This window comes from Frieseomelitta varia, unplaced genomic scaffold, assembly GCF_011392965.1.
Source record: "Frieseomelitta varia isolate USP_RPSP 00005682 unplaced genomic scaffold, Fvar_1.2 scaffold_298, whole genome shotgun sequence".
Classification (NCBI taxonomy): domain Eukaryota; kingdom Metazoa; phylum Arthropoda; class Insecta; order Hymenoptera; family Apidae; genus Frieseomelitta; species Frieseomelitta varia.
The window spans coordinates 922,359-949,801 of NW_025110032.1; the positions used below are offsets into that span (position 1 = coordinate 922,359).

A 27,443-nucleotide genomic window follows, 5' to 3' on the forward strand; every position below is an offset into this window, starting at 1 on the left:
TTTCACGATGTAACAAAGAAGGAGACAGTGATTGTTGCCTATAATTTTGCAAGCTGGTTTTTCGCCCGATGGAAAATCCGTTTCGAGTTTTAGTGAAACGTCTCGGGATATTTCTATATTTCCCGTGCATGCAGATACGTGTATGTCTGAGAGCAATTTGCGATAACACCGCTTAATACCCCGGAGGCGCAATCTGTGAACTCAAACAACCGCGGTTGCGTCTAATCGATGGAAGACGCGTATAGACATGCTATCTGTTTACAGTCAAACAGAACTAAAATTCCAGAGCACGGTTTCCGTAGTCGTTTATAAGGATGGAGGGGAGGATTTAATGCATACGTGGATCGTCTAATTATACGCTGATATCCATGAAAATGGATTCGTTGGCCTGCTTAAACGAGAATACAAGCGAACGCGTGCTTGTGAAAAGGAAGCTGCAACGTCAAAGTTTCTGCTGCGATGTCTACGCTCGTGCGTGCGTGAAGAGAGATTCACGACCTTCTTTATTCCTTTTTTTTTGAATTAAGCATTTTTTACAAAGCTGTTCGATTAAACGATGGCAAAGCACGGTGTGTCACGATTACGAAACATTTTTTAGTTATCTCCTGTAAAGGCTTGAGCAGCCGATTCATGAACAACAAAGATTTAAGTAATTTGAATCTTTTAATCGGTTGATTTGATATTTTGCTGAAACGTTCAATTTTCTAAATATTGGAGTATTAAAAGTTTCAGATTCTAAAATACAAAAGAAATTTTGTTTGATACATAAATAATAACGTCAGACAAATGTATAACGTGTATAATTATTTCGAAATAACATCTGATCGAAATTGCAATTGTAATTTGTTCAATGACGCATAATGTGGAATATGGTGGAAAATAATTCTCTACAGAGATTTAAGTCGTTTGATGGAGAGATGATAAACGTCACTTTTCTGTACCTTTCTTTTTATGGAATTTTTAAGATATTTCATTTAAAATAACACGCGTAAATAATATTCTAGTTTTTTTTTTGTATATTTGCGGTTAGTTGGAAGGAGCAAGAACATGCATGAAATATCTAAAATTTAGTAGATGAAACAAATTTTCAACCTATGTTCCACTTCTTTAGTTACGTTTACAGAAACACGTTTACAGAAATTCTCAGAAAACTTATCCTTCATCGTAATAAGAACAAAGGAACGTTAAACGTTTCTTTCTCTGATACATCGATTTTGCAAGACTACCGGTCTGGTGAAGTAATCACGTTCACACAACAAACAGCGTCACAACACAGGCAGTTACGATGTGTTTGCATTGAATGTTTGGCGTTTGATTAAAAGTGTCGTCTATAAATCTCAATTATCGCGGTGGCGCTGCGCGTACAGCAACGTCCGGCGAATTTCTGATTAAATTGTCGTGGGAAATATGCGAAATTAGCATTAAATGCACTACACCCCCGTAATTGGTATGAAAACCAAAATATACGATCGGCCACGGCACACGAGCATTAATGAAGTCTGCGAATTATTGCGTTTTGTCACGTTCCGCTCAATTGTCATGCGATAAAATGAAAGATATTTATTTATCATTGTATTCCATTAACAATAGCCGCGTATATAAGTTAATAACAAACACGCGATACGATCATTTGATTTCCAAATGAGTAACGGAAATTATAGCGTTTGAGCTGTGTGAGAAACGATTCCCTACTACGCTAACACTTTAATTTTCCTTGAGGTATGTTTGTCAGGTTATACAATCTTTAAAAATAAAAAATAATAAATTTCATTCCTTCGAGATTTAGATAGTAGATAGAACCGACGTCAGGCCGCGCTCAATTTTAAACACCACGTCTGCAAATAAATTCCTTAAATTTAATTTTAAGCTACTTCTAATTTTCCAGAATGGAAAATGAAATCTAGATTGCGCGTGACGTGCAGATTTCAAAAAATTTCATCCACAACAATCTGTCAGGTGTTTCTTTACTTTTGCTCCGGCACAGTCTACAGGTTTGTTGTACGCTTTGTTATACAATTGACGTTGAGCTTTAAAAATTACAGACGCGGACATAATCTCCTTAACGTCGTTTTAATCCGTTTCGTCCTTTCCTTCCTTCGGATGAGACGTAATTATATCAAAAGGAAAAAAGAAGTAAAAAAAAAAAAAAATAAAAGCGACCGTTTCGCTAATTAAAAAGTATGCAAATAATCGTAACAATTTGCAGCGAACGTCTCGTCAATAGAACGTGAATTTTACTGTACATTTTGTTGTTTACTCGGCAACAAGGAAATTTAAGGAGCTTTCAAAGTCTTAAAATTCCTGAGAGCGTCGGGGATCCTGCACATCTTCAACAAGATGTAAAGTTTGAGATATTCGAAGTTTAAAATTCTTACTCTATTAAGCTGGATGGCTTTCTTTTCTTTTTACGTCTACAAAGGGTTCCCATACTGTGAATGGAGAAATTCACGATAAATTCTTCCATGCAAACTCGTAATCTCGAGGCACCAAGTATTTGTAAATGATCGAAGAAAAGGAAAACAGAGAAATTCTTCCTCGAACGTTTGATCTTTCAATCGTCTCCGACGATTCACGACGAAACAAGGAACAAAATCAATTCTTCCCCCCCCCCCCCAAATCCCCGAAAAGCTTGTCAAGGAACAAATTTCAATTAGTTTGTGCAATTGTAATTTATACAATAGGAATTCATTCGTTTCCTCCACCAACGATAATACCTTTAAATTTATATTATACAGATTCAACCTAGAAATCCGTTTCGTCAGCTCAAGTGATTCAACTAAACGAAGCGTATCTTTAATTGTCGCATTAAATAAACAACCAGCGGAGGAAACGCATCGAAAATTTCTCCTCGTCGACGCCGTTCCTTCTTCTCGCGTATGCACGTCGTACTGAATATGCCCCCCCTAACAGAAAGCTCGACAGTATCTCGCCGCGAATTGATTAAAATACGCCGAGCATACGGCGCCAAGTATTTCGTCGTTGCAGCTCGTTCCAAAACGAGCGAGCCGAGGAGAGGCAACAATCATCCGGGAAGAGGATCTATCCTCCTGTTTCTCATCCTCGGTTGTCCGCTTTCACCAGCGTTTCCAACGTTCCGGGCGACCGTGCTGCCGCAATATAAAACGGGGGACGGTCGTCGCGGAAATAAAAAACGATAGGATTAGCAGAGGCACGCGGATAGCGAACGCGCAGGGTACGAGTATCCTCGTTATTCGGACGACTGCGTCACAATGGCCGCAAGGCGATTATAAACTAAAGCAATTAATTATAAGTGGTCTCGTAGTATAACGACTTCATGCTGGAAATTCCGGCCTGCAACGCCGGAGCATACCGCGAATATTTGGTTTGCCATGAAACGCTTTAAGACCGGCCGCGCCTTCGTCTTCCGGTATGCGGTGAAACTGCAGTTCTCTCTGTTCTCTTTCACCCCTCGACTCGTTCATACGTTCTTTTCACCTTATTCACCCTCTCTTTCCTCCTCTCCCTCTCCCTCTCCCTCTCTCTCTCTCTCTCTCTCTCTCTCTCTCTCTCTCTCTCGCACACGTTTCTCTCGATCTTTCTCTATCCTTTTCACTCTTCACTCGGTTTCAGTTCTCCATTTATCAATTACAACGAGCCGAGAGAACCGCCGGCGGGAATAAACCGCTGAAAAATCCCATTATCGGCCTGCGGAACTTCCGCCCCTGCATTTATTTTGTTTCCATTTAACTTACCGGAGATTCTGCTCCCGTCTTACGGCGACGCGGAAGTTCACGATCAGTCCTCCCTGGAATATCGATGCCTGCTAACGCTAGCCAGACCCACGGATCCTCCGTGTTTCGCTCGCTGTTTCACCCTTGTTTCGATTCCTATCGCTTCGATACGGCTTTAATTGCCACGATATCGAGTTCCAAGCGACAGGAACTGATCTTGCAGGAAGCAAGGAAAAAAGGGTGAGAATTTCTTTTTCCTTTCTCTTTTCTTTTTCTCTTCTCGTTGATGAATTACGTCTGCGACGGACGCTCGTTAATTTTAAAAGGGAGAACTTCAGGGAAAATCAAAACGCAATGTAAATTGGATTTTAATATTTTATAATCGTCTACTCTCCATTAATAGGTATTTGCATTATTAGATACCATAACTATACTTGATATCACTGTTAAGTGTTCATTGATTTATCTTCATCTTCTAAGATTTATTTATTTACCTCTTTTATTAAAAATTTATTTATTTTCAGTTCATATCAAATCTATTTATCTGTCATTTATATTCCAAATAAAGCGTAATTTTTTCGATTTTTTTTTCCATAAATGAAATCGTATTTTTTAAAAACGTATTTTAAAAGCGTAAACCCATTTTTTCAACACATGAGCGTATATGAATGATACATGCGCATTTTACGAGTTATTTTCACGTTAAAATATTCACTTGTACTTTTTATAGCACTCTGTTATTCGAAAACTTCGTGTTCTTAGACGAACGTTTTTCTCTACGATGAAGCCGTGCTCTGTGCAGGAGAGCGTTACATTTGTTCTATCGATGCTTCAGGAGGAAGCCAATACCTGAACTCTGAAATTCAATAAGAAGCAATGTGGAAATACTAAAATTGGATGATACGGATAGCGAAAGAACCGGTCGAAATGGTTTATGTGATTTTCAATCGCGACCAGTTCTAATGATAAAGTGGCTGATTTGTTTTTTCCATGTTTTCTTTCGCTTCTAGATATTTTTGTTGCAATCTTCTTAATTATTCTATTCGGCACAACATTCGAAACTCGTCTAAAATTACCATATTAATTATCATATCAAAATTATACGAGCTACTGGATCAATCGCTCGTTAAAATAAAATGAATTATGCAGCTAAACTTTGACAATGATTTCCATTTACGTTGTAACTTCATTATCGTTTAACGTTATAATAATTATCAATTTCCCCGAGACAATTATTTCTGCAATAATATCGTTCAAAGTAGTCCAGAATGTGTGCTCTTCAACGAAATGTCTGAAACCAATCAAAGAAACGTTTGAAGACCATAATAGAGGAGAAGAAACATGATAAGTCCATCACTAATTCCACAGAAGAATTCATTAAATGCTTTCGTTTCCGACTTTGCAGGTTATTTTCATTTTTAATAACGACACGTTCAAATTTCATAACATTTCTCTCCTGTGATCTTCAACGTTCGAGTGAAATCCCTGTTGTGCTCGATGTAGCCGGCACCAAAAATCATTTCAACCTTTTCTTCTCCTTCTTACGAAGGTTTCTATCGTTCGTGAGTTTCGCGGTAGAATAGCAAGATTTCTGAAGAGACCGAGAGGAAATTCGTTTGTACGAGAATCGTTGGGCTTTAGTTTCCAAACGTAATAAAAGAGACGAAACGTAATTTTTCTACGATCAGAGAGCGATTCTCGCTAAGGAAATAATGTATGTTTGCGAGTCATTGTAGAAGAACAACGTTTCCCTTCTAGTGGTTCTATTAAAAGTTCCTTTTTCTTTCTTCTTCCTTTTTTATCGAGCAACCCGAATTTTCAAGCGCGAATAAACTAAAGTTTGAAAATAAGATTTTTATATAATTCTTCGTGGAAAATGTTGTCACTTATTAAAGGTTACAGCCGAATATTTTATGTGCTTTTGAATATTATAAGATTTTGCATCTATAAATTTCACGTAAATGCATTCAACAGTGAGTTTAATTAGAATAGTAAAGATTGACGAACTTTCTTAAAATGTATAACTGTTGAGATATGTATATATTTCCATAGTTCAAATTTCAAGGAAATTATTCTTTTATTCTTTTAACAGTCTCTATGATTCTCATATACGTATATACATATATTCATTATGAAGTCGATCTCGCAGAGTTGGTTATTTTGAAAAATGAATCGATTCAATAGAAAATAGCTGAATGCTCAATTTGAATTCATATTACAGTTTACGTGCATTCTGTATTTCGATTCGTTATTCAATTAAACCGTGTCAATTTCAACCCGCCGGTCCACAATGGCGATATGTAAAGTCATTTGTTCTCGTGGTTCCGAATTAACAAATATTTTCGGAAATTTCAATTACCGGCTTTTCACGTTGGAAAATTATCAAATTATTTTCGAACACGATAGTTCATAAGAGGCTGTCAGACAGAAATGCAACCGTTCGTTTTTCAATTTAAACGATAATACACGAATACTGCTAATTGACTATCGATTTCTTTATAAAAGAAATTAAAAGATAGTTCAACAGTTTTCCTAAGAAACTGATCACTCTTTAGAGTCACTGACTCCCTTCTAATATTACAAATATACCAATGTCTTTGTTCTTTGTTGTTATTGTCAGAAATTTTCATAGTACCTAAATTACCCAAAAATACAATGATCATGACACTCTGATAAAATAACGATTGCTAACACAGACGCAAGACAGCACTGCTGCAGTTAGGAAGGATTTTCTGACCGAAAAGAAGCTTTGGCAAAAGTTTTTGTAAAACTGATCATTTTTCATTCGACAATGTGTCAGGACATACGTATATAGATCGCTTCCGATGGTATCTGTCTCAACGTGCTGCGAGTACAATTTCTGGCTGCTAGGACGCATTGTTGAAAAAGATAGAAAAAATCTGGCAACACTCGCCTTTGTTCAGGCGAGGATGTTAAATTCTCGAAAAATAAAAACTAAAATTGTCAGGGAATCACTAATTTATATTTTCTTCGAATCGCTATTAAAAATCGCCCGTTAGGAAAATAATTTTTTAATAAAATTCATTCGAAACTTCTTTCTATCTTTGTGTAAAATTTTTATACGGCATGATATGTGTAAATATATGGTTTTAATTTATTTGGCGCAACTTTCATATTTCAGTCCCGAGTGAATTCTAGTGTCGAGCCTGACTTAACCAGTTCTTCTGCAACACCTTTAAAAATGTAAATTTTTGTCGTGACGTTTTTAGTGACCTTGAAGCGTTACAAACATACGCGCGAGTCGTTGCAGTCTTTTTTCCGCTACATCTACGTGTTTGCCTCGCGTTACGAAAAAGAAGCCAAGCAAAACCGTATCTACAAGCATTTGGAAGAGATAAATATTTTATGCTTTCGAGTTACTTTATTTCCAAAGTGACAAGCTCGCATCACCGTACGAACAATTTAATTCTTTCCGTTTTATACCAACGCGTACGAGTCTCTGTTTTGAGCGAAAGTTTTATTCGTGTTTACGTAATTTCTATGTTCGCGCAGTGCCTCGCCCAGTGTTTCAGCTTTAAATTGCTTTAAATTGCTATTAAATTGATAGAGCATTATATTTTGGTACTAGTTTAAAATTGGTTTTAAAATTACTAATTTCTGATATTGTGGATTCAGATATGCGCCGAAATATCATCTGAATATTTTTGTAATGATTGAATTTAACTTCTACGAAAGTTTGTAGCATACAGAAATAAATCTTAATTTTTGTATTGTTATAATAATATATCACTTCTGATTTATCAAGACTAAAGTGTTAAGACGTTTCGGAGACAGTGTTTCTTGAAAGAGAGTTGACAAATTACATCTCTCATTAGTATCGAGCTCGACTCGAGTGTACGTGTGTGTTCTGCCGTGGAATTGACTCGACTTCCCTGTGAACTTGGAGTTCGTAGAATATATTGCGTATCGAACAGCACATGACGTTTATTGGAATAATTGGTAAAAGAAGAGACGTGTTTGCACTCCAACGTCTGATGGCTTCGACGTTTTCTTTGCTACGTGAGCAAAGTTGGTAAAAATAGAACTTATCGATTGTTTAACATCGTTCATCGTGCAGCAAAGAACACGAAACAGAATTTGATCGATGGAAAACAGTACAGAGTAATAGAGAACAAGTATATGTTTCCTAATTTGAAAAGAAACGCGAGTTTCGAAAATTAGAAGATTTATTTCGACCATCGGCAATTTCTAAAATTCCCACGAAAAGTTACGATCTAATCATTCTGACTTTGAACGTTCTGGCGTTAATTTCACGAACCACTGGCAAGGTGTCGAATCGTGGGCCATAATTAATAGGTTACGAACAGAGGAGTCATCTTTGTCACCTCATTAAAGTTGCATGCCGACCTCACAAGGCCAGTTCGCATTAAACTCGCTACCATCGCCAATGAAATCAGGTTGCAACGTGGAATACTCAAAGAGACCAAGACGAGAACCGCCTTGAAGTTACCTGACTGCACGTTCCTAAGCTCGAAATGAGGTAAACATCGATGCATACAGAGTCATGAACGAAAGTAACCTTGACCAAATCGAAGATAATTATCTTCGATACAGTTTACGTTAATTAAATTAAATTAAATGCTCTACGTTCCCTCAGCTTCCAAATGTCGGCTTTGTGTTATTTTTGTCACGTGGTTTGGTCGATCCCCCTCCCTAATTTCTTTGGAACCTTGGTTAGATTTTTCTATTTTGGGAAACTTCTTCGGTAACGTTCGTTGATTAGTAATAATTAATACTTCGCAATATATGTAATATCAATATAAATATATATATATAATATTATATAATTAATAACAATATAATTTATCTAATATTAATATAATATAATATAATATAATATAATGCAATATAATATTTATATTAAAATAATATAAATAAAAATATATATACAATTGCAATGTTTTAGGTTTGATAGAATTTTTCTCTCCATATTCATAGATAGATCTCGTTCAATCCAAATAAAACAAAAACTCTAACCAAATTAGTCGTCACGAATAAAATAATACATCACGTATTTCAGGATCAGTTTCCATAGCCTCGCCCCGTTTCTGAGACGTTCTCGCACTTAGAAAAAAATTCGAGCAAGGGACTTCTAGCTTGTCGTGTCAGCGAGATATCGGTATGACATCAACAGCATGACCATTGTTTCCGGTAGTATTGTTTCGGGTTGTTTCTCGCCCGAACTACGAGCCTTTTACGTTGGAGATTTCCAAGCTACCGACGGGGAACTGAATAAAAGGAAAATGAACCCGACCACACCCATCTAGTCTTCACATAGCAAGGCGTTCACCCTCGTCTCGGGAAATCACGATAATCTTGTTTCTTTCTTTCTTTCTCTCTCTCTCTCTCTCTCTCTCTCTCTCTCTCCTCCGTCGAGGAAAGGAACTTGTACACTGCTGGAAATAATCTTAAGAAGTTTGTATTTCGCTGAGGACGCGAGTCAGCTACGCGCACGATTTTGTGCGGGTCCGCAACTATCGCGAGAACCGTGCAAGATGATAAGAATCGTGGTAATTTGACTAATTGATAAGATCACTTCGTTTTCTGTTACCTTCGTGCAAGAATCCCAATAAAATATCTTTAGAAGAGAAAATCAATCAATGTCCCTTTTACTTTCTTGAAGAGTAATGTGATAATTACCAAAACAAAGTAAAATCCTCTTTAATTCAATATTCAATCCGTAATTAAATTGTACACTCTGTCCTGAGGAAGAAAAGTATCGAAGTTGAATTGAATCATTATTTCAACAATTCGCGAAGAATTCCCTTCGTACGCGATAGGAAAGGAGACGAATGCGTCGCAACAGATGCTCAGAAAATCAGCAAGGGAACAATACAATTCAATTTACTGGCTAATTCTATTTCAAGTGAATAAGGACGATCTTCCCAAAAGCCACTGATCTCCGATAGGTTAGTTCAAATATAATCGGGGTCTTGCTCCACTTGCTCCAGCGGAAGAACTCATTCATAAATAAGAGGAAACTAAGTTGTTATTCCAGAGTTTGTAGAACGTGTCCGTAACGATGGCGAACGAAGGCACGTAGACGAAAACTGCGAGTGCAATTCGTTTGAAGTTGCCCATTCTTCTCGCGGTAAATCGCAAAGAACTTCTCCTGCACGGCTCCTCAGCAGAGGTCCGAGCATTACCGGGGAAATCAGGTGTGACGTGTGCATTCCGCTCGCAAATCTGCCAGTTGATTCATTCGAGGCACGAGTTCCGGAAGCGTCAGCTTGGAAAAGCAATTATTTCCCTTTAAGGTTCATCGCATCGTCGAGCAACTCGGGTTACTCGCGCGGAGACGGGCCTGGCTTACATCTGCGCTCGCAGACCGTGGCCAAGCCAAAGCGTTGTTTATTCCAGGCTCGTGGCCGAAGGTCAATTTGTAGCCCCGAAGTGACATTAAAGCGCCATGTCAGAACGTAGTTATACGCCAGCTTCGGTGGCCACGACGTTCTCGAATAGATGCCGCCTCTCGTCGTTGCTCGAAACGACTCGAACAGACGTGCACAGGAGTCGCACGGACACGAAATCGTCGTGTGTACTACGCTTGACGGATGCGCAACGTTCGAAACTGCTTCGAGCTGTCCGTCGCCTAATTACTCGTTCTTATTAACTCATTTGTCAAAGCCGTATACGCACGCGTTGCCTCTACGCTCTCTGCGGGCTCCCTTTTCACGTTGCCACCCACTGGAAATTAATTGGAAAGCTTCAACTCGCTCCGTTCAACCGATTTGATTATTCCCGATTATTCCTCGTCTATTTGTATCGCCAATTAGCCTGGATATCTGGAGAAATCGCGGCGAGGTACTCGAATAATTAACGTTCGATATTTGTAATCGTTATTTTCCCTTGCAGCTAATCGAACCTACGGTCTCGACGAACGATTATAAGTCCTAGAGTCAATCTGACGATCTGTCTGAAGTGATGAGTTCATTCGGAATGAGAACTAATCTAATTTTACCATTGAAAGGGGATCTTTTCGAATTCATTGTCCCGACACGTTCGACGTTTTCGCAAACAAAGTGTGGCGGTCTATAGTTCCTCAAGTACGAGTCTCGAACACCGACTTGTACAAACCGCAAGTGGCTATGCGTCTAGCGATCATCGACGCATTAAGCAAACACCGCTAGGATGGGTGACTGTCCAGCCTAGCGAGTAGTTATAACAACAAACGTTTAGGGTAAGAAGTCGCTGCCATCAGCCCCACGATGAGTCTAGACAGCGACTCAGACGAAACGCACAACCTTACACATTACCTTTTCAAATCCTTACAACTTTCCTTCATTCTTACACCATCCTCGCACTAATTGTAATAAATAGTATGTAAATATGTAAAAAATACCGTAGCAACCTTAAAACCCTTCGAAAGTTTTCAAAAATTATATGTTTGTCATTGTCATTTCAATTTATCAAGTTGCTCAGCCCGGTTTCTAAGTGAGCGACTCATATATTACTACCGGTACCGAGTCACTGTTGGAAATTAGCTGCGCTCAGAACAGTGGAGCAGTAGAATAACCGACAGGCTGTGCCAGTCAACAACAACTGATTTATTAACTAAACAGTCAAATCTCTTACGAGATCTAAATCTGCACTATAATTACAAAATCCATAAACTATCGTTAATAGTTGTTATTATACTAAATAACTTGTCTTTATTTTTCAAATCATGTTTCACCTGGGCAACAGGGGAAACAATATTGATACATTAATTAAACAGTCAATCTCCTTCAAGATCGCGAGCAGATCTGCATAATTACAAAATAAAATTCATAAAATGTTATTAAGTTGTTATTATACTAAATACCAGTAGCAAACAATCTTTCCTTGAAATCTTTTAGATAAAAAAGGACTTCCAATCAAGATTTAAAATATAAATGCTGTTGCTATTGCAGCACTTGCGTCGTTTGCATTTTCTAAATTATAGCAATTCGCACCTCCGTATGAATAATAAATTCCAAGCGACGTAATTCAACGTAACGATTAAGAACGTGCAAATATCCGGGCGTGCAACAAATTCGTTTCCTCGTGGCTGCGTAGCAGGTTTCGCGCGAGGCAAATTTATTCTGCGCAACGATCGTATTACGTTGTACTCCAATTTTCGATCGAGCTACTATAAACAGGTTTCGATTGAATTCGAAGCGTTTACCGGGCCGGACATCTTCGGTCATTGAAACGTGTAATTGGTTTTGTATGTTGCGGCGTACGAAACGTTGCAACGAAACGTTGCACGCCGCGGCACAGCTTGTGATTAACATATGCAATGCGTCGAAACTCGTTTAAACATCGCGGATTACACACAGTATTTTAATCATCCGTAGGTAATTTGCGTGTAATATCAAAATGCTAATTCAATTCGCTGATCCGCGATTCTTCGCATAAATCGATTTCAATTTCTCGGCCGTGAATTTTCCGGCCATATTCGACGGTTATTAGTGTAATGCGTATACATTAATCAAGCACAAAAGGGGGAGAAAAAAAGAAGGAACAACGCGATACAATGCAGCTGTTTCTGAATAGAAAGGTTAATGGAAAACTTTGGTTACGTCAAAGGGGGGAAAGGGGTGTTCGAAGAGCATTCTACATTTAAACGACGAAGTTTATTCCTCGATATTGTTTGAACGTAATGCACGTAACGTTTGAAATGTATTTAATTTCGTAAGATTGACAATGCAAACTTGTCATCGCGTATACTGCAATTGTATCGAGCAACTAGATTGTGGAAAAATAAAATTATTTCTCGTTACGATTACCCACGTCTGCAGGAATTTCATTTGCTGATTTCGTGTTACGATTTGCATCGTGAAAGAGTGACGTTCGAAGGCAGTTTCAAACATGCGTCATGCACGTGTTTGTACCTATTAAAATGTAGAATTTACAGTGCAACAAAAGTATTGATGCACTCGTCTTTTATTCCACGTTATTGAAAACAACATTTTTGATAATATGTGAGAATTGTTGTGCAAATAAATAGTAAAAATTTCTTTGAAAGTGACTTCCAGCGATTTTCTAAAAGATATAACACTTCAAGACTCTTAAGTAGAAGACTGCTAAAGTTTAATGTCCTTGGATAAAACCAAGCCAGAGATTTTACGCATTTATAGAAAATCTGATACAAAATAAATAATAAAATACAATATTCGTAGCGAGAAAAGAAAATTTCTATCAAGTTAGATAAGAAATAAGAGTTTTCATAAATGTTCACCGTCTATTTGGAAGAAATCATTCCCTAACACCAGTAACAAGTAACGAGCGAAACGTGAAACTACGATGACCGAGGACGAGCGAAGAGACTCGTCTGGATCGTGGCGTGACCGCTCGCGAAATTCTCGTTCGTTTGGAGTTTATAATGAAGAGTTTTGACGCATGCCGGACGACCGATGCGGAAAATTTCGAAAACATTCCATTCAATCAGACCTGGTGGGATAGTTTGTTAACTGGAGTGCAACGCGCAGCTTGAGACCTACGAGGTTTTACAAGCGCGAGAAAGTTACCGGCGACGGTAATAAAGGTGACGCTTGTTTCCCGAATGAATAGAACAAAGCTGGTAATTGTCGTCCCTTCACTTTCTCTCGTTGTCGATTGCGCGGTAATCAGGAAAGTCGCGTGTATTTTGTCTAGAGGCTTAAATATCTTAAAAAGGAACCTCTATTAATTTCGCAGCGATGGAAACGTTATGTAAATATGCGCGTAAAATATTTTTTGCTGACACATAAAACCGAAACGGGTAGAAAGATGTAATTTGTAGGGAAGGGAGTTTGACACGTCCGTGTAGTATTTCTGGATCGCCAATAGCAAATATAACGTCGAACTTCAACTACGTACATACCCAAATTTACTACGTGGTAACACGTAGAGATATACGTATACTCGAAATCGTGAAAGAGTGTTAAAATTAACCGCGCGAGTTTAGAACTATCGACGACGACGTTCGATTAATTAACGGATTAAACCTCTCGCTGTTCTTAAGTTGGTGCGCCCTTGGAATAGCTGGTCACGAAACAGCGAAGCGAAAAGGGCTCGTACCGAATGTAACGAGAGCTGTGGAAAACAGCACGTGCTTAACCCCCCGGCCGGTACTTCGAAATTGCACGGTCATTTGAATAATTCAGCAACCCGGCATTTTGCAGCGAGCTATCAAAAATTTCCAATACGTACGTACGTCCGACATTTGAAGCGAAACTCTACTTAGAGACACGTACGTATGTACGTAGGCTGTACGTATGCCCGCGTGAAACGAACGGCCGGATTCATGATCGACGCGCTCTTACGAGGCAAGTTTTACGATGCAATTAGAACCATCGACGGCGTGTAACGGGCTCGACGTCGCCGTGGAGGTATCCGATGGAGGCCGCGACGTAAACGCTCGTCGTAACGTTCTCGTGACGCCAGTTAAGACGGCTCGGGTTGGACTCAAGCTACGCGATTTCGAACGCGGCGCGTTCCATGCGAGAGGTAAAACAACGCCACGTTTACTAAGTTGCCAAGTTTTCTCGTTTCTGCCTCTCTTTAACGTCTCGCTGGGCCACATTAGAGCGTGTAAAGTGCGGCGGGCACGAAGATAGGGAGCAAAGAACGGTGACCGAGTGAAAGAGTGAGAGAGAGAAGGGGGAGGGGAAAGAGAGAGGTGCTGGTGAATCGGTATGAATAAAGCGGCCAGGATTACGCTTTCCTCTCCGACTTTGACTTATTCCGAGCCCAACGGGGACCCAGCTTTCAGTTGCCACTTAGCGAAAATCGAATTACGCGTCTTTCGCCGGCGCGCCTCGCCACCAGGAAATGAGCTTCCAGTTCTTGCCGGAATGAACGTTTTCTCGGAGTTTCGACGTCTGCCGGTCACCGCCGTTTTGCTCTTACTTTTACCTTCCGCGGGACCGGTTCAAGGGACGGCAGACTCCGGCGAATCCCCTCGAACGGTTTATTATTGTATTCCGACAGCACTCGCCGCTGCGACTCTTTTTCTCCTTTCTTTCTTTTTCTTTTTTTTTTTTTTCGTTCATCTTGAAATTAACGCTCTTCTTTGCATCCTCGAGGAACGTTTCAGGTCTCGATGGTTGATTCCGACGCGTTTGCTTAGCGAGGCAAGTGAAAACGAAACGATTCCGAAGCGCAATAATGGGAAAGATTGTTTCTTTTTGGAAAATTCAGGAATTTTGTATTTTTAGGTATATATTCGTCGAATGTACAATGTTAATGGACCTTTTAAACACGTTAATGATCTACTAAGATTTCGAAGATATATATATATATATTAAAGATTCGTTTATGCTTAAGAGAACACGCGAAAGATTAATTTCAATCGACGAATATAAAAAAATAACATGATGATATGTAATAATATGAAATAATAATATATAATAATATAAAATAATATAAAAAATAATATAAAGATTATCAATATTTCGAGTGAAATTTTTCAATTTTCAAAGCTGAATTATGCTATTTATTACGTCGGTTTATACTATCGTTTATTTATGGGATAATATTCATTCTTCGATAACGTCAAATGCAAACGAAAGGGGGCTACTGCAACGAACTAGCTGTTTCGAAACGAGTCAACAGCGTGGCGTGAGAAAACAGAATGATTATTATCTTGAACGTTACGGACACAGGCGTACTGTTATTTAATTACTGGAAAATAAGTGGCGGGCACGCAGCAAAGCGTTGAAACAGTTAAATAGCTTGCGCACTCGTACGAATTTGTAGCCTTGAAATATGTAGCACAAAGTGGTTTGGAAACATTAAATATTTAACTTTTCCGGCGCTGCGGTCGCTTTTGATTAGTCTTTGCCGAGTATACAACGAGTGTACATACGTAAGTGTAGCGCCAAATGGCTCAAAGAATTTTCTCGGATATTAAATTGGGTTGTTTTGGAATCGCTTTAAACGGCTCGTTGAATTTATTTCTACTTACGCCTTCGTACGATTACCCCGCGCGGATAAAAAGCTTTGCTACTGAAAGCTCTGTTACTAAATGTTTTTGCAAAGTGAACCACTACGATTCAGTGTATTTATATATTTGTGAAGCAGAGACGTCAAAGTGGAAACACGTGGCGTTCGATACGTTTTGAAGAGAATGCGTGAAAAATATAGTTGAATGATAATTAAACAAAGGAAACAAATTTCTATCAACATCTAAATATCCAGTCCAAGTACCAAACTGTGATGAAATTTAAAAACGTTTCGTGTGACGTTCGTAATGTAATCATAAAAGAATTCAATATATTATTATTTGTTTTTATTTCTTCTGATCTGAACAAAATTAAATGACAACTATATACAACGTCCAAACGAACAGAATTATTATTTGCACGATACTACCACAGTATATAAGAGATATATTAAGGAACAATCGTTGAACAAACATGCATAAAAATCGCCCAACTGTTTCGAGGAACTTTTATTAATTTACTCGGATCCGGGGAGGTTAATTCGAAGGTGAATCGTTTTGGCCGATATCCGGCGGTAAAGGGTCAATTAACCGAGGAACGCCGGCGAAACATAAAAATTCTTTCGCCGGTGCGCGCGGAAAGTTACACTTTTCGCTCAGCTATTCCGGAAGTTAGCCAGCCGGCTGTACTTTCATTACTGCTAAGATTAATCTGCAGTTGAACTTTGTTCATTAATGCGAGATCATAAAAGTTTGACCGATTTTCATCTTACAGCGACCAACGGATCAAAGAATATTTTAATTTCCTTTTATACGCCTCGCCTGTGAATATACGTACACAGTTGCTCCCGGAAGTGTGTTCGCAACGCTTGCATTTGCAACGTTGAGTAAGTAAAATATTTATGCAGGCAACGTACTCGATTAAACACTTTCGAACTTGTACTTTTTTAATTCTTCTTCTCCTTTATCGCGCGAGAAATTTAGAAAAAAAGAAAAGACGACTCGACGCGAAGAATCGTGAATTACGTTAGGTAATGTAAATATAAATACTGAAACGGCGAAATGTATTTTCTGGTTTCTGTCTCTTCTTTGCGAGCGGAAATTCCACGAAATACGGCGGGAAATGTCTGACTAAAAATTCGGGAAACGCGGAACAGGATTTTACATTCGGGGAAATTTCCGCGTAAAGTGGTTCTACGCCGACATTAATTTATGTTAATTCGGTAGTTTACGTTTCCCGATTGCGTTGCGTGCGTTTCAAGTGTGCATAATGACAGAGAAATTTTAATTATCGTTAATACGAATTATCGACGATTCTAATATCAACGGCCTTTGCGCATTGCTCCGAACGTTTCTAGATTTAATCGTGATAGAGTGTATTAATGTTTATACGACACACTTATTACGCTTTCATTCATTCTCATCACTTTCCGATGCCTCTGAAATTTTCGTACCGAAACGAAAATTTTCTGATAAAAAGTATCCCTTGATTCGTGTTTTTCACTTGAGAAAAAAAAAAAAAATGCAAAGCGCATACATTCTGTGAAATGGCCTTTGATCTTTTATTCAGAGGTAAATGTATGTTCGATCAAGCGGACAAATATTTATCTGTTTTCAATTACATTGATATTAAAAATTCTCTGTCCTTCTCTCCCTCTCGATATTTTCAGTTCACTTAATCGCATTTAATTAATTAAGGATTAAATTCTGATGAATTAAATTTCGACCGGGCGGGAACTTTGACTAAATTATGCGCGGTTAGTATACCGCCGCGGCAACTTATTTTTTGGCATTATCGCGAAAAACAACAACAACAAGTATTATTTTTATACTGCAAATTTAATTTCCATGCTCCTGCAAATGACAGGTCAAAAAACTCAAGCCGAAATAATTTTCCAAAACATCACGATACACGTACACGATTTCTCTTCGGAAGTTTGGGACATTCTTTTCCTCTTTAAACGAAAATCTAGAATATTGTATAATTGCACGTTGCATTTTTAAACGAACTTTAAAATGTCAATATCATGGAGAGAAGTATTTATATTTGCTTAAAGACAAAACTTTCCAAAATGCCCGTCATAAATCCCGTATCTACATATGTGAATGTTTATTTATTCGGAAACTAGACCATAAACGTGCAATCGATCGCGCACTAAAACACACGAGATACACGAAGCTGACTGAATGGCGATCCGATTGCGCTACAAGAGATACGCATTGACGTTAGACCGTCTAACGTGGCAATAAATTATCTCCCTGGTGTACACTTAAGTGCATGGAAACGCATATTACATGTGCAGCTCTGTCGATATTTCACGTGGATGCGCAATAAAACGATTTCCTATTAGACATCGGTATCTTGTAACCTCGTGAACCGAGGAATGATTACGAGCAAAGCATACAAATGATCGATCGACTGGCCGTGCTACGTATATTTCCGTAATGTTTGCAAATGCCAGATATATCGTACCGATATACAATACGCTTGCTGCAAACTTTATTTCCAGTATGTCGGACCTACATCGGCCTTTATCGACGTGGTTAACCCGCCGTGCTCGAGATTGCTTTGAAAAAGAAACTCTTCCCATTTACAGAGAAGTTTTATTCTATCAAAATTTTCATCAAACCGACGAAAAAGGGAGGATCGATATCCAAAATCGTTGGCCAATTTTTCATTTCGACCCTGCTGGTCCACTTTTTTCTTTTTTCTTCTCTCTTTTTTTTTTTTCTTCTGCTGTTACGAGTGAGAGAGGAATTTGAATAATGAAATTTAAATGGCTCGACAAATGTGCAAATGTGTTACACGATATGACACAGTATTTATTTATATCGAAAATTTGCAGAGAAGCTTATTCTGTACAGATTTTTATTGTTTTATTTTTCTACGTAGGTCTGCTTTTTTCTTTTTATTTTATCAGTTTTATCGATAGCTCGTATCGTAGAAATTAGAATATTAAACTTACTCGACAAAGGTGGTTGTTCAACATTTTTTTTTAAACGGCGGGAAGTAATTTTAATTTCGCATTACGTTCTGTCTTTTCGAGTAATTTCACGTACTTCCGCACTGTAATTTCACTCCGTGAAATTTCTCCCGGAAATGAATTTCACAAAAAGGGGATTATTATTTTTGAACCGAATTCCTTGTGTGATGACGATGAAATATTACTATCATTGTACAATTTCAATTGTGAAACAAGTAGTTGCATCCATTGTACGAATATTGAAATTAAAATATAATCGTATAATTATATATAATACATAATATAATCAATATCAATTAAACAATGAACGTTTCAAACAACTTTTTTTCCGACGACACGTTGAAACACGTTCCCTTTGAGAATATCAATACAAACAATATGTTCTCAATAGCATTGATATATTTATATACGTTCCAGTGACAATATTCATTCAAATCGAAATAAAGCTTCAAAAACAGAATTCGCAAACAGTGACTATGAAATAAAAGTCCAGATGCTCGTTACGTTGCAAAGTTAAAAAGAAATAAGGAAATTTCTTAAAATTTCCTTCATTAATCAAATTGAAACCTGACTTGAGCAAGCATACTTTGAAATTCTACTTGAAATTTCACGGAAAATAACGCGAAACAATTATAATGATGGTCACGATTAGAATTCATCAAGATTTTATTTGATCAGCGGTGGAAACTAATTCTCTTAGGAAATGCGCCCGCCCGCAATGTGTGGGCTTTCTCATCGGCTACGAGGGGGAATGTTTAATGTATGACGCCTTTCTATCTGAAATTCTGAAGAAGCGCGCTGAATTTAGATCCGGTAGATCTTAAAATGGCCGCACCTAAGATAACGGTTTCCTCGAAGAGGAGGATCACTTTTTTTCCTTTTCTCTCTCTCTCCCCCTTTTTTTTTTTATCCACCGAATACGAAACGTTATCTCGCGCGCATTGGAACGGTACTATGAATTCCAGGCAGTTCTGTCGGCGTAAACTTCACCGGGGAATTTCCTGGCAATCACGGCCGAAAGGAACGTTAACATTCGGCTGCTTGTTAAATTTCGCGCCCTCCTTTCAGGGAAAGTGAAACGAATGATAATTGCCAAGATTCTCCAACACGTTGTTTCCTAATACGACATTTAGAGAAAAGTACTTGTAACTGTATTAGTAATACTTAACAACTCTTTAATAGAAACAAATTATTTAATATAGATCAAAGTACAAGCTGAATGACATTTTTTGTTCTGCTTTTACAGAATTAGAAACTATTCTTTTTTCTCTAAAATTAATAACGTTACAAAATTAATATGACAAATATCGTTTCAATGATTGAGTCGAAGTCGAAATATATTTGAATCGAAGTTTTACTCTCAGCCAGAATCCTTCTCGTGGATCTAGAAATAATTCAGAAAAAGTCGATCGACGTCCGAATCGAAAGTTTCGTAAGCGGGAAGTTACAACACAGCATAGAATTAAATTCTTGGTTAAAGCGGGATTAAAGTTTCAAATATTGTAATTTATCTCTGCAGCACTTGATGCGGCAGTTGGATACAATATTACGGGGGGAAAGTTTAAATGTTCATTAAGGAATTTTAATGAAGTTGCACAAACGTTGGCCATGCGCTTTCTTTGTCATAGTCTTCACTTTTAAATTATTCCATCTCTCGATTGCGAAAACATTTCGAAAGTATCTCTGCCAGAAATTGAGTTTCAGCTCCAATTATTTTCGTTCGTGTGTGAATAATCCTTGCTGAATTTTTCAACGGTTCGTTTCGCACGAACTTGGCAACGGGTTGTAACAATATTTACCGCTGTCAGCGACCGTCCAACAAATTATCGACATCGTAGTAACTGATTATTTTCAGTACCATTTACAACACACAATTACCGTGTGTAGGCGAGGTAAATTGCTTGCCAAAGTTTCGCATTAACATCTGCGAGAGGTAGAAATATAGTTGGACTTTATGACATAAATGTAACGCGTCATTTCCGCAATTAACAATTTCTACGCATTTCACTTTTGAAGCTTTTGCCCCTATATGTAATTATTACGAAGCCGGCTCCAATGAAAATTAAATTCCAATTAAAACGAGGGACGCTAATTTGATTCGATTGTATTTAATGCTCGCGGAAATATCGTATCGCGTGCAATAATGCTCCCTGTTTTTCAAATATTTCGCCAGCTTTTCCGTTTCTCCGTCTTTTCGACGACGTATGGATTTTCCGGCCGGAAAGTTCCCAATAGTTATGTTAACTCTCGTAATGTGACGAAGACGAAGTTAACTTTCTTTATTGAAAATTAGAACCTATTTAAGTGTATTAAGCTGTATTCAACTGTATGTGACAACTTGAACGATAGAACTTGCTCAACTTCGGCGGTAACTTGCTCGTCATTAAAACTTCTTCAACGTTGATACTTTGTATTGCTTTTGATTACGCATTAAAAGAAATAAATATTCTTACACATTGCCTGACAGATTTGTGTCGTATTTTAACAACATCGTGAAAGATGAATTTGAACTATAAACTTATAAAGCAACCTGTATATAGAACGGAGCTGTCTGTTTCACGCGTATTTAAAGCATCGACTAATTAAATTGTACCATATTGAAATGCGCATATATTGAAAAGTGATGTTTCTGTGGAAATATGATTTAAATTACCTTTGTATTAAAATGTAGACCAATTGAAATGTTGCTACGTTTTACGTCGTGTAAATATGTATTAACATTAATATACACGAAATAGAGAAATCTCCATGTATATGGATATTGAAATGCGTAATTATCATCGTATTAAAATTACAGATTTATAATTTCCTGAAATATGTCACGCATTATGTATGTTCCATTAATACATGTGCAAATTTCTGGATTATAAATACGAGATTCTGTAAACTTTTACAGAAAAACATTTCGAAACTTTGACGCAATTATCAAAAGTGGGGCTTCTATAATTCTTATCATTTAAAAAAAAAAAAAATAATCTAACGCTTCCCAAATAATATTCCCGTTACAAGTAATATGTTGCCCAACCTTTGATGAAACTAGCTCCAAGGATATTTTTTCGAAAAGGATATGGCTTACACATGGAAACCTTAATTTTGATAATTATATGTGAAAAGTTTACATGTCCATACCTCTCTGTTAAAATTAGATTGCAGATGTTTATGCATTCGTGAAAAACGTACAAACATCAAAAATGGCATACTCGTTGGAATATTGAAGAGATAAAAGAAATCTCTACACATCCTATCTCACTCTATCCTATTTTTAATTCTATCCTTAAGAGAATGCGAAAGAATTATATGAAGCGTGTCATTTCTTCTCTCAGTTACACGTTTCCTCAATTACCTTTCCTCAATTACACGTTATCTCAATTACCTTTTATCTAAATTATTTTAAAAACTTCTCGTTCATGGTGACAAAAGCCAGATTAAGAAATTAAGAATCCCCAGTCTGAAGTAAATTTCCATTGAAAACTATCATTACCTGCGCAACTTCGAAAGCTTGGCAAAAAGTAAAGATTAAACAACAGTGCAACGCTGCACGTCACGACGTACTTTTGCAACTCGCATAAATCACACATCAAAATCATGTACAAATTCAAACAACCTGAAATCGCTTTACCGGCATGAACTCTTACTTCGTTTCAAATATTCCCTCAAGTTTCTGTCCGTGCTCGCTCGCATTAATCAAGTGACTGCGATTCAAGCAACCACCGATTAATCCGAACGAGGTATAGCTCCACGCGTGAATATCAGCTCGTGCAAATGAACGGTGGGCGTATGCGGCGGGGAAATCCACTTGATTTCAGCTCGCCGATGAAAGCAAACGCGGGCGAGAAAGAAGCACGGCGAGGGGGAGTTAAGCAGTGGAAACAGAGCGGAGGCAGAGAAAGGCTAGGTGTAGAGGAGTTGGAAACACGTTTCGTTTCCGTTCCACCGTCACCTTGAGGCCATCTCTTACCGGTTTACGAGAGCACCCCCGCGAAACTTTCGCTACGCTCGCACTTAAAGTCATCCTTCGAAATAGTGCGATGTAGGTGGTATAATGTCTGTTACGAATACTGGCAGTGGCTGCTGCTCGAGGGATGGGTTTATGACTCGCGCCACTTCGCACGCCACGTTTACGAAAGACGTGAAACGTTTAGACTCTTCCTGGAACCTTTTTCGGACGACTTTCATCCCCTATCCGTGCGTCCATTTCCGAACGAAACTCTCGCCAACAGCGAGAGTTCAAGGGTGATTGTTCCAATGCTGCCCCGAAGCGAACGATATCACGATAGTCGCCTTTTGGATTTAATTAATACCGAATGAAAATCGAACATTTTGCTGCACACGCGGCTGATTGTTTTTCACCGGAGCGAGTGTTTTTTTTTAAAAAGAAGAAACTCGAGTGTCTAAACTCTAAAGATTGAATTATATAAGATGTTCTATACGTATTAGAGTATCATGGACACTGTATCTGGCTAATGATAACATGAATGCACCATGTCTACAAAACTTGTCTAGAAGCTTCGAAAAAGAATGAAAGAATACGAAAAAGAAAATGAAAATGATTTTTACCTTTAACATCGTATAAAGCGAAAGTGATAGAAGGTTAAACGGTAGAAAAATTCGTTTCGTCTGAGATAAAATTAATGACAACTTCAATTGAAAAATAATTGCAAATTTTGAAGCATGAATATTTTATCGTACAACTTCCATTTTCTTTCTGAATCTTTGCTCCTTCCTCGGCTACCTACTTCCCAGTTATACCACCTGTTACAAGACGTGACCCTACAACTACAACTACTTCCGACATAAATTTTCGAAATTTCCACTTCTGTGAAACGGAGATAAAAAGTTGTTCAAACCATTCTTGGAAGAGAATTTCTTGCACTCGTATCGTGCATTTGCAAAATTAGAACATTTTAATTCATAAGAATTTTACGCGATATCTTCCGCTGAAAAGGGCATTGATAAGAAAAGAATATTTGCTCCAAGCCAAGTATTCATTCGGTGACCGTTTCGATATTCGACGAAGGAAACCAATGATTAGAGATATCGACTGATTGATCGGCAGTCTATTGAAGCGGCTTCTGCACGTATATGTTTGCCCGGTGCCGCGAATCTGAATCACGAACTTAATCTAACCATCTGACAGGAAAAAGTAGATAATCCGTTTCGTCGATCGACTAAGAAGTGATTTCAACCAATTTTCATTCCGCGCAAATCGGAATGAAAGCTTGTCCAGAACGGTGAAGCCTGAACTTTTTCCGAAGATAAAATTAATTACTTGAAAAGTTGTTCAAGCGTTCACATGTTTTTGAGAATTAAATCTGGGAATTTTATTATCGCCAAACTAAGAATTAGCTAGAAAAGAAACGTCAGTTTCAATTACATCAATTCTAAATTTTCGTTGGCTTTCATAAATTTACTTCGAACCAAAAGAGTTACATCTCTCCTCTTGAACAGCGAATTTTATTATCGCAAAATTAAAAATTAGGTAGAAAAGAAACGTCAATTTCAATTAGATCAATTCTAGATTTTCGTTGGCTTCCATAAATTTACTTCGAAAGAGTTACATCTCTTCTTTTGATCAGAAGAATTATTACATCCAAAAGGACGATTCGAAGGACGAGTTAACAAATCTTTCAAGCTGGGTTAACAAACGAATATCCTCTTCGCCACGTTCGACTAACGGGTAGAGGAAAAATCATATCGATCAAGTTAAAATCGTCGGCCGTGAGAGCGAACGGTGCACGAAGGAGAACGTGCGTCTGGTGTTGGTAGAGAGAGGCCAAGCTCTCGACCGTCTATCAGTCCTAAGGGGAACTTTCGCGGTTGGATTCCTTAGAGCAGTGGCAGAACCTATGTCTACGTGTGTTTCTCGCTATCCTGGGAACGTGTCTTTCGTATGAGGAAGGCGGGTCCTACGGTTCGCGATGGCGGAGGGCACGTGAGCCCCGACGGGCGCATGCGAACCAACCCTAAAGCTTACAGCAGAATCGAGAAAGGATGCCTCTCTCCCTCTCTCTTACTCTCTTTCTCTCTCTCTCTCTCTCTGCCTCTTTCTCCCTCCAAGCCACCCGTCATCCCCTTTCTCACCCTCTCGTTTCAGTCTCGTCGGTGGCGAGCCGTGTAGCCCCCTCATGTGCCAGTCTGCACCGAGATTCCGGCGCGAATCGTCCTTCTTTGTCGCGGCGTCACGCCAACTCCTAGATGGATGTTGCTGAACCGCATTCTCGTGTCAACGATTTACATCGTCGTGCAGTTCCTCGCAGTCTGTCCAGCCTTCGTGGAAGGTCAGTGATGAACCGACAATCGTTCGAATATAGATCGTTCATGATTAATCTTGATCGTCGGACTGACTTAAGAGGCTCTCGAGTGACACGTGTGATTTTGCAGCATGCAGAGATAGATGCGTAGAACGCGATTATATCGATGTGCTCAGTGAGAAGTATATTCAGTTTCTCGTATTTTCTCCCTTTGAATTATGTCCCGAGGTTTTGTCGGTCTATGAGTGAGGAGTTTTGAAATTTCGGGTGCGAGACTGTTTCACGTCATGCAGCAACTGTCAGACATAAGTGATACGTAAGAAATCAATTGATAAAACGCTTGGGTTGAAAAGAAGCACTTGGAGAAATAAGAAAGCTAATTCTCATACGGAAAGTTTGAAACTTTGTCTGTCATTTATCTTATCGTAGCAGTCAGGGATTAATCTTGGAAACCTTCACTTTGATAATTATGTGACCAACTGAGAGTCTTAACGTCGTGATTGAGACAGCTCGATGTCTATTATTTTCATCGTTCAAAAAGAATATTTTCAAATTTCTTAGAATTTCATAACGTAGTTTCGTGCTTCGAAGTCACAGACGTATACACTGCGATCGTGTTCTATCTTTGTTTCATGTTATGTGAAGGTACTGAACACGGAATTCAGAGGCTGTCGTTGTAATTTTGCCAATTTTGCTGTCGAGCGGAACGCATTGTCAAACGTTAAGGAATAGTCGAAAGTGCAACGTAAAGCGTGAAATTTTTGAAGTTAGTGACATGACGTAACGTGACGTGACGTGAAATGACAGAACGAGGAGCAAGCGGAAACAGACGTTCACGGACGCAGAATAAGCCAGTGTTGCGTGCGTTTACTCGTGTATTTTTTCGTCAACGATGCGTGTAATGGCAACAAGTTTGAATGCGTATTTAACCTGACAGAGAGACGTTTGATAGTACAGCTATTTCCACGCGGTAAATTAGAATAATTTGTTCAGTCGCTTGTTTTTAGTTGTACGATTTGTATGGCCGGTCAGTGAGACGTAATAATTACACGAGCTTTTCAATGTACTTGAAAACATTTCTCAGGGCGTTGCTTCGAAATAAATTTCTGCATCTTCTTCGTTCGACTGTGCTTCGTTTAATGTTTGGATGAAAACAACAGAGGAAAAAGAATAGACAGTAAAGGAAATCTAAGCTATGGTGTGACAGGGTAGGTGACGTTTAATTAACATTGATTTTAAAATCAATCTCGCAGATGTAGAAGGAAATTTGTTATATTTGCCAAGAATATTCGATACCTTTCCGTCCATTTCAATACAAGAGTGATATTTACGGAACATGGATCGATATCTGTATTTTAAAATATTTCTTCTCTCTCTCGTGTCGAGTAGTAAGAATTTTCTTTCGTTGACTCGTAGAGTAGATCGTACGTTCCCATATTAAAAATTAAATATAAATTCATGATTCTACCAATGTGTTTGTGTACAAGATTCGCTCGCGAATGTTGAACTGTTACAAGTATAAAAATAAATTCAACGTTAAACAAATTATTACTAAAAAATGGAATCGTATTACCAAATTTTTCATCTTCTGTTTACAAATCTTTTTGAAGATGGGAATCCAATCCAGAAACACTAGACAGACACTAGGCGTATGTTCGATCAAGTCTATCCAAAACCTTGGGTGTGCAGTTCTTTCACGCTAACTTTAACCATTCATTCATTGCACTTAATTATTGCAATGAATTATGAACTTCCATCAATTAAATCTTCACAACATATAAAGAAAATTGATATAATTGTACTTGGTAGTGATTGAGAAATTATTACCATCTTTCATTCAATTCCTTCACCGAAAATTACACGACTTTCAAAACACTTCTTTCTATTCCCTTCGATATTCAAAGCAATTATTTTTACCAAAAATTCAAATTGGAACATTTTTATATACTTCAGTCATTTTTATATGCATCGTCTGAAATCTTAGCATCTTCTTCCAATCACTCCGAATGTTCAAAAAAGTTAATCAACCCTCAAAACTCTGTATGATCTTAGAATCTGTTCCCACTCGTACTTAAAATCATTTAAAACGATCTGAACGAAAATGTCGAAACGGGCGGATAAACAATTCGTTGGGAAACGTTTCGTTTCGTTTGATTTATTGAAGAACCATTACGTGTAAATGACCCGGGAAATATCATCTCCTCGTTAAGAGCAACTTAGTTTGCGTTTGGTATTATCTACCGTGGTATCCCTCGGCAAAGTTCTCGCTCTGCTAGCCGAGACACCGCGGACTGTTACGCTGGATATCTCACTTTCGGTGTCTGGGGGTTGCCACGATTCCTCTCGTCGACGCGCGATTATCCCTCGATATCACGCTGCATTATTTATCCCGGTCCCATAAAACCGTCGAATTTTCGGAAAGGCGAGAAACCTCGGCGGAGCAACGCCGAGGAAACTTTTGTCCGTTATCCAGCGGCTCTGTCGCTACCCTTACCCTCTGACAATAAGAAATAGAGGAGAGAGGAGGGCGACGGGGAGGGCGACTGGCTGCGAAGCTTCCACCTTTTTCATCGTCCCTTTTTCTTCTTCCCTCCCTTTCTCTCTCTCT

General features: G+C 38.4%; 1 protein-coding gene across 5 annotated transcripts in view; it reads left to right on the forward strand.

Moving 5' to 3' along the window:
• The window catches only part of LOC122529590 (neurotrimin-like), a 404,527-nt gene that overhangs the window by 141,861 nt on the left and 235,223 nt on the right, over window positions 1-27,443 (forward strand). The window contains exon 1 of one of the 5 annotated variants that reach the window (XM_043655866.1): window positions 24,706-24,862. The exons of 1 other annotated variant lie outside the window; for it this stretch is intronic. In XM_043655866.1, coding sequence (XP_043511801.1) covers window positions 24,784-24,862 — 79 coding nt within the window. In that variant the 5' untranslated portion in view covers window positions 24,706-24,783. Of the gene's footprint in view, window positions 1-24,705; window positions 24,863-27,443 lie in introns of those variants that run through there. 3 more of the 5 variants (XM_043655867.1, XM_043655863.1, XM_043655865.1) reach the window with 3 other exon arrangements.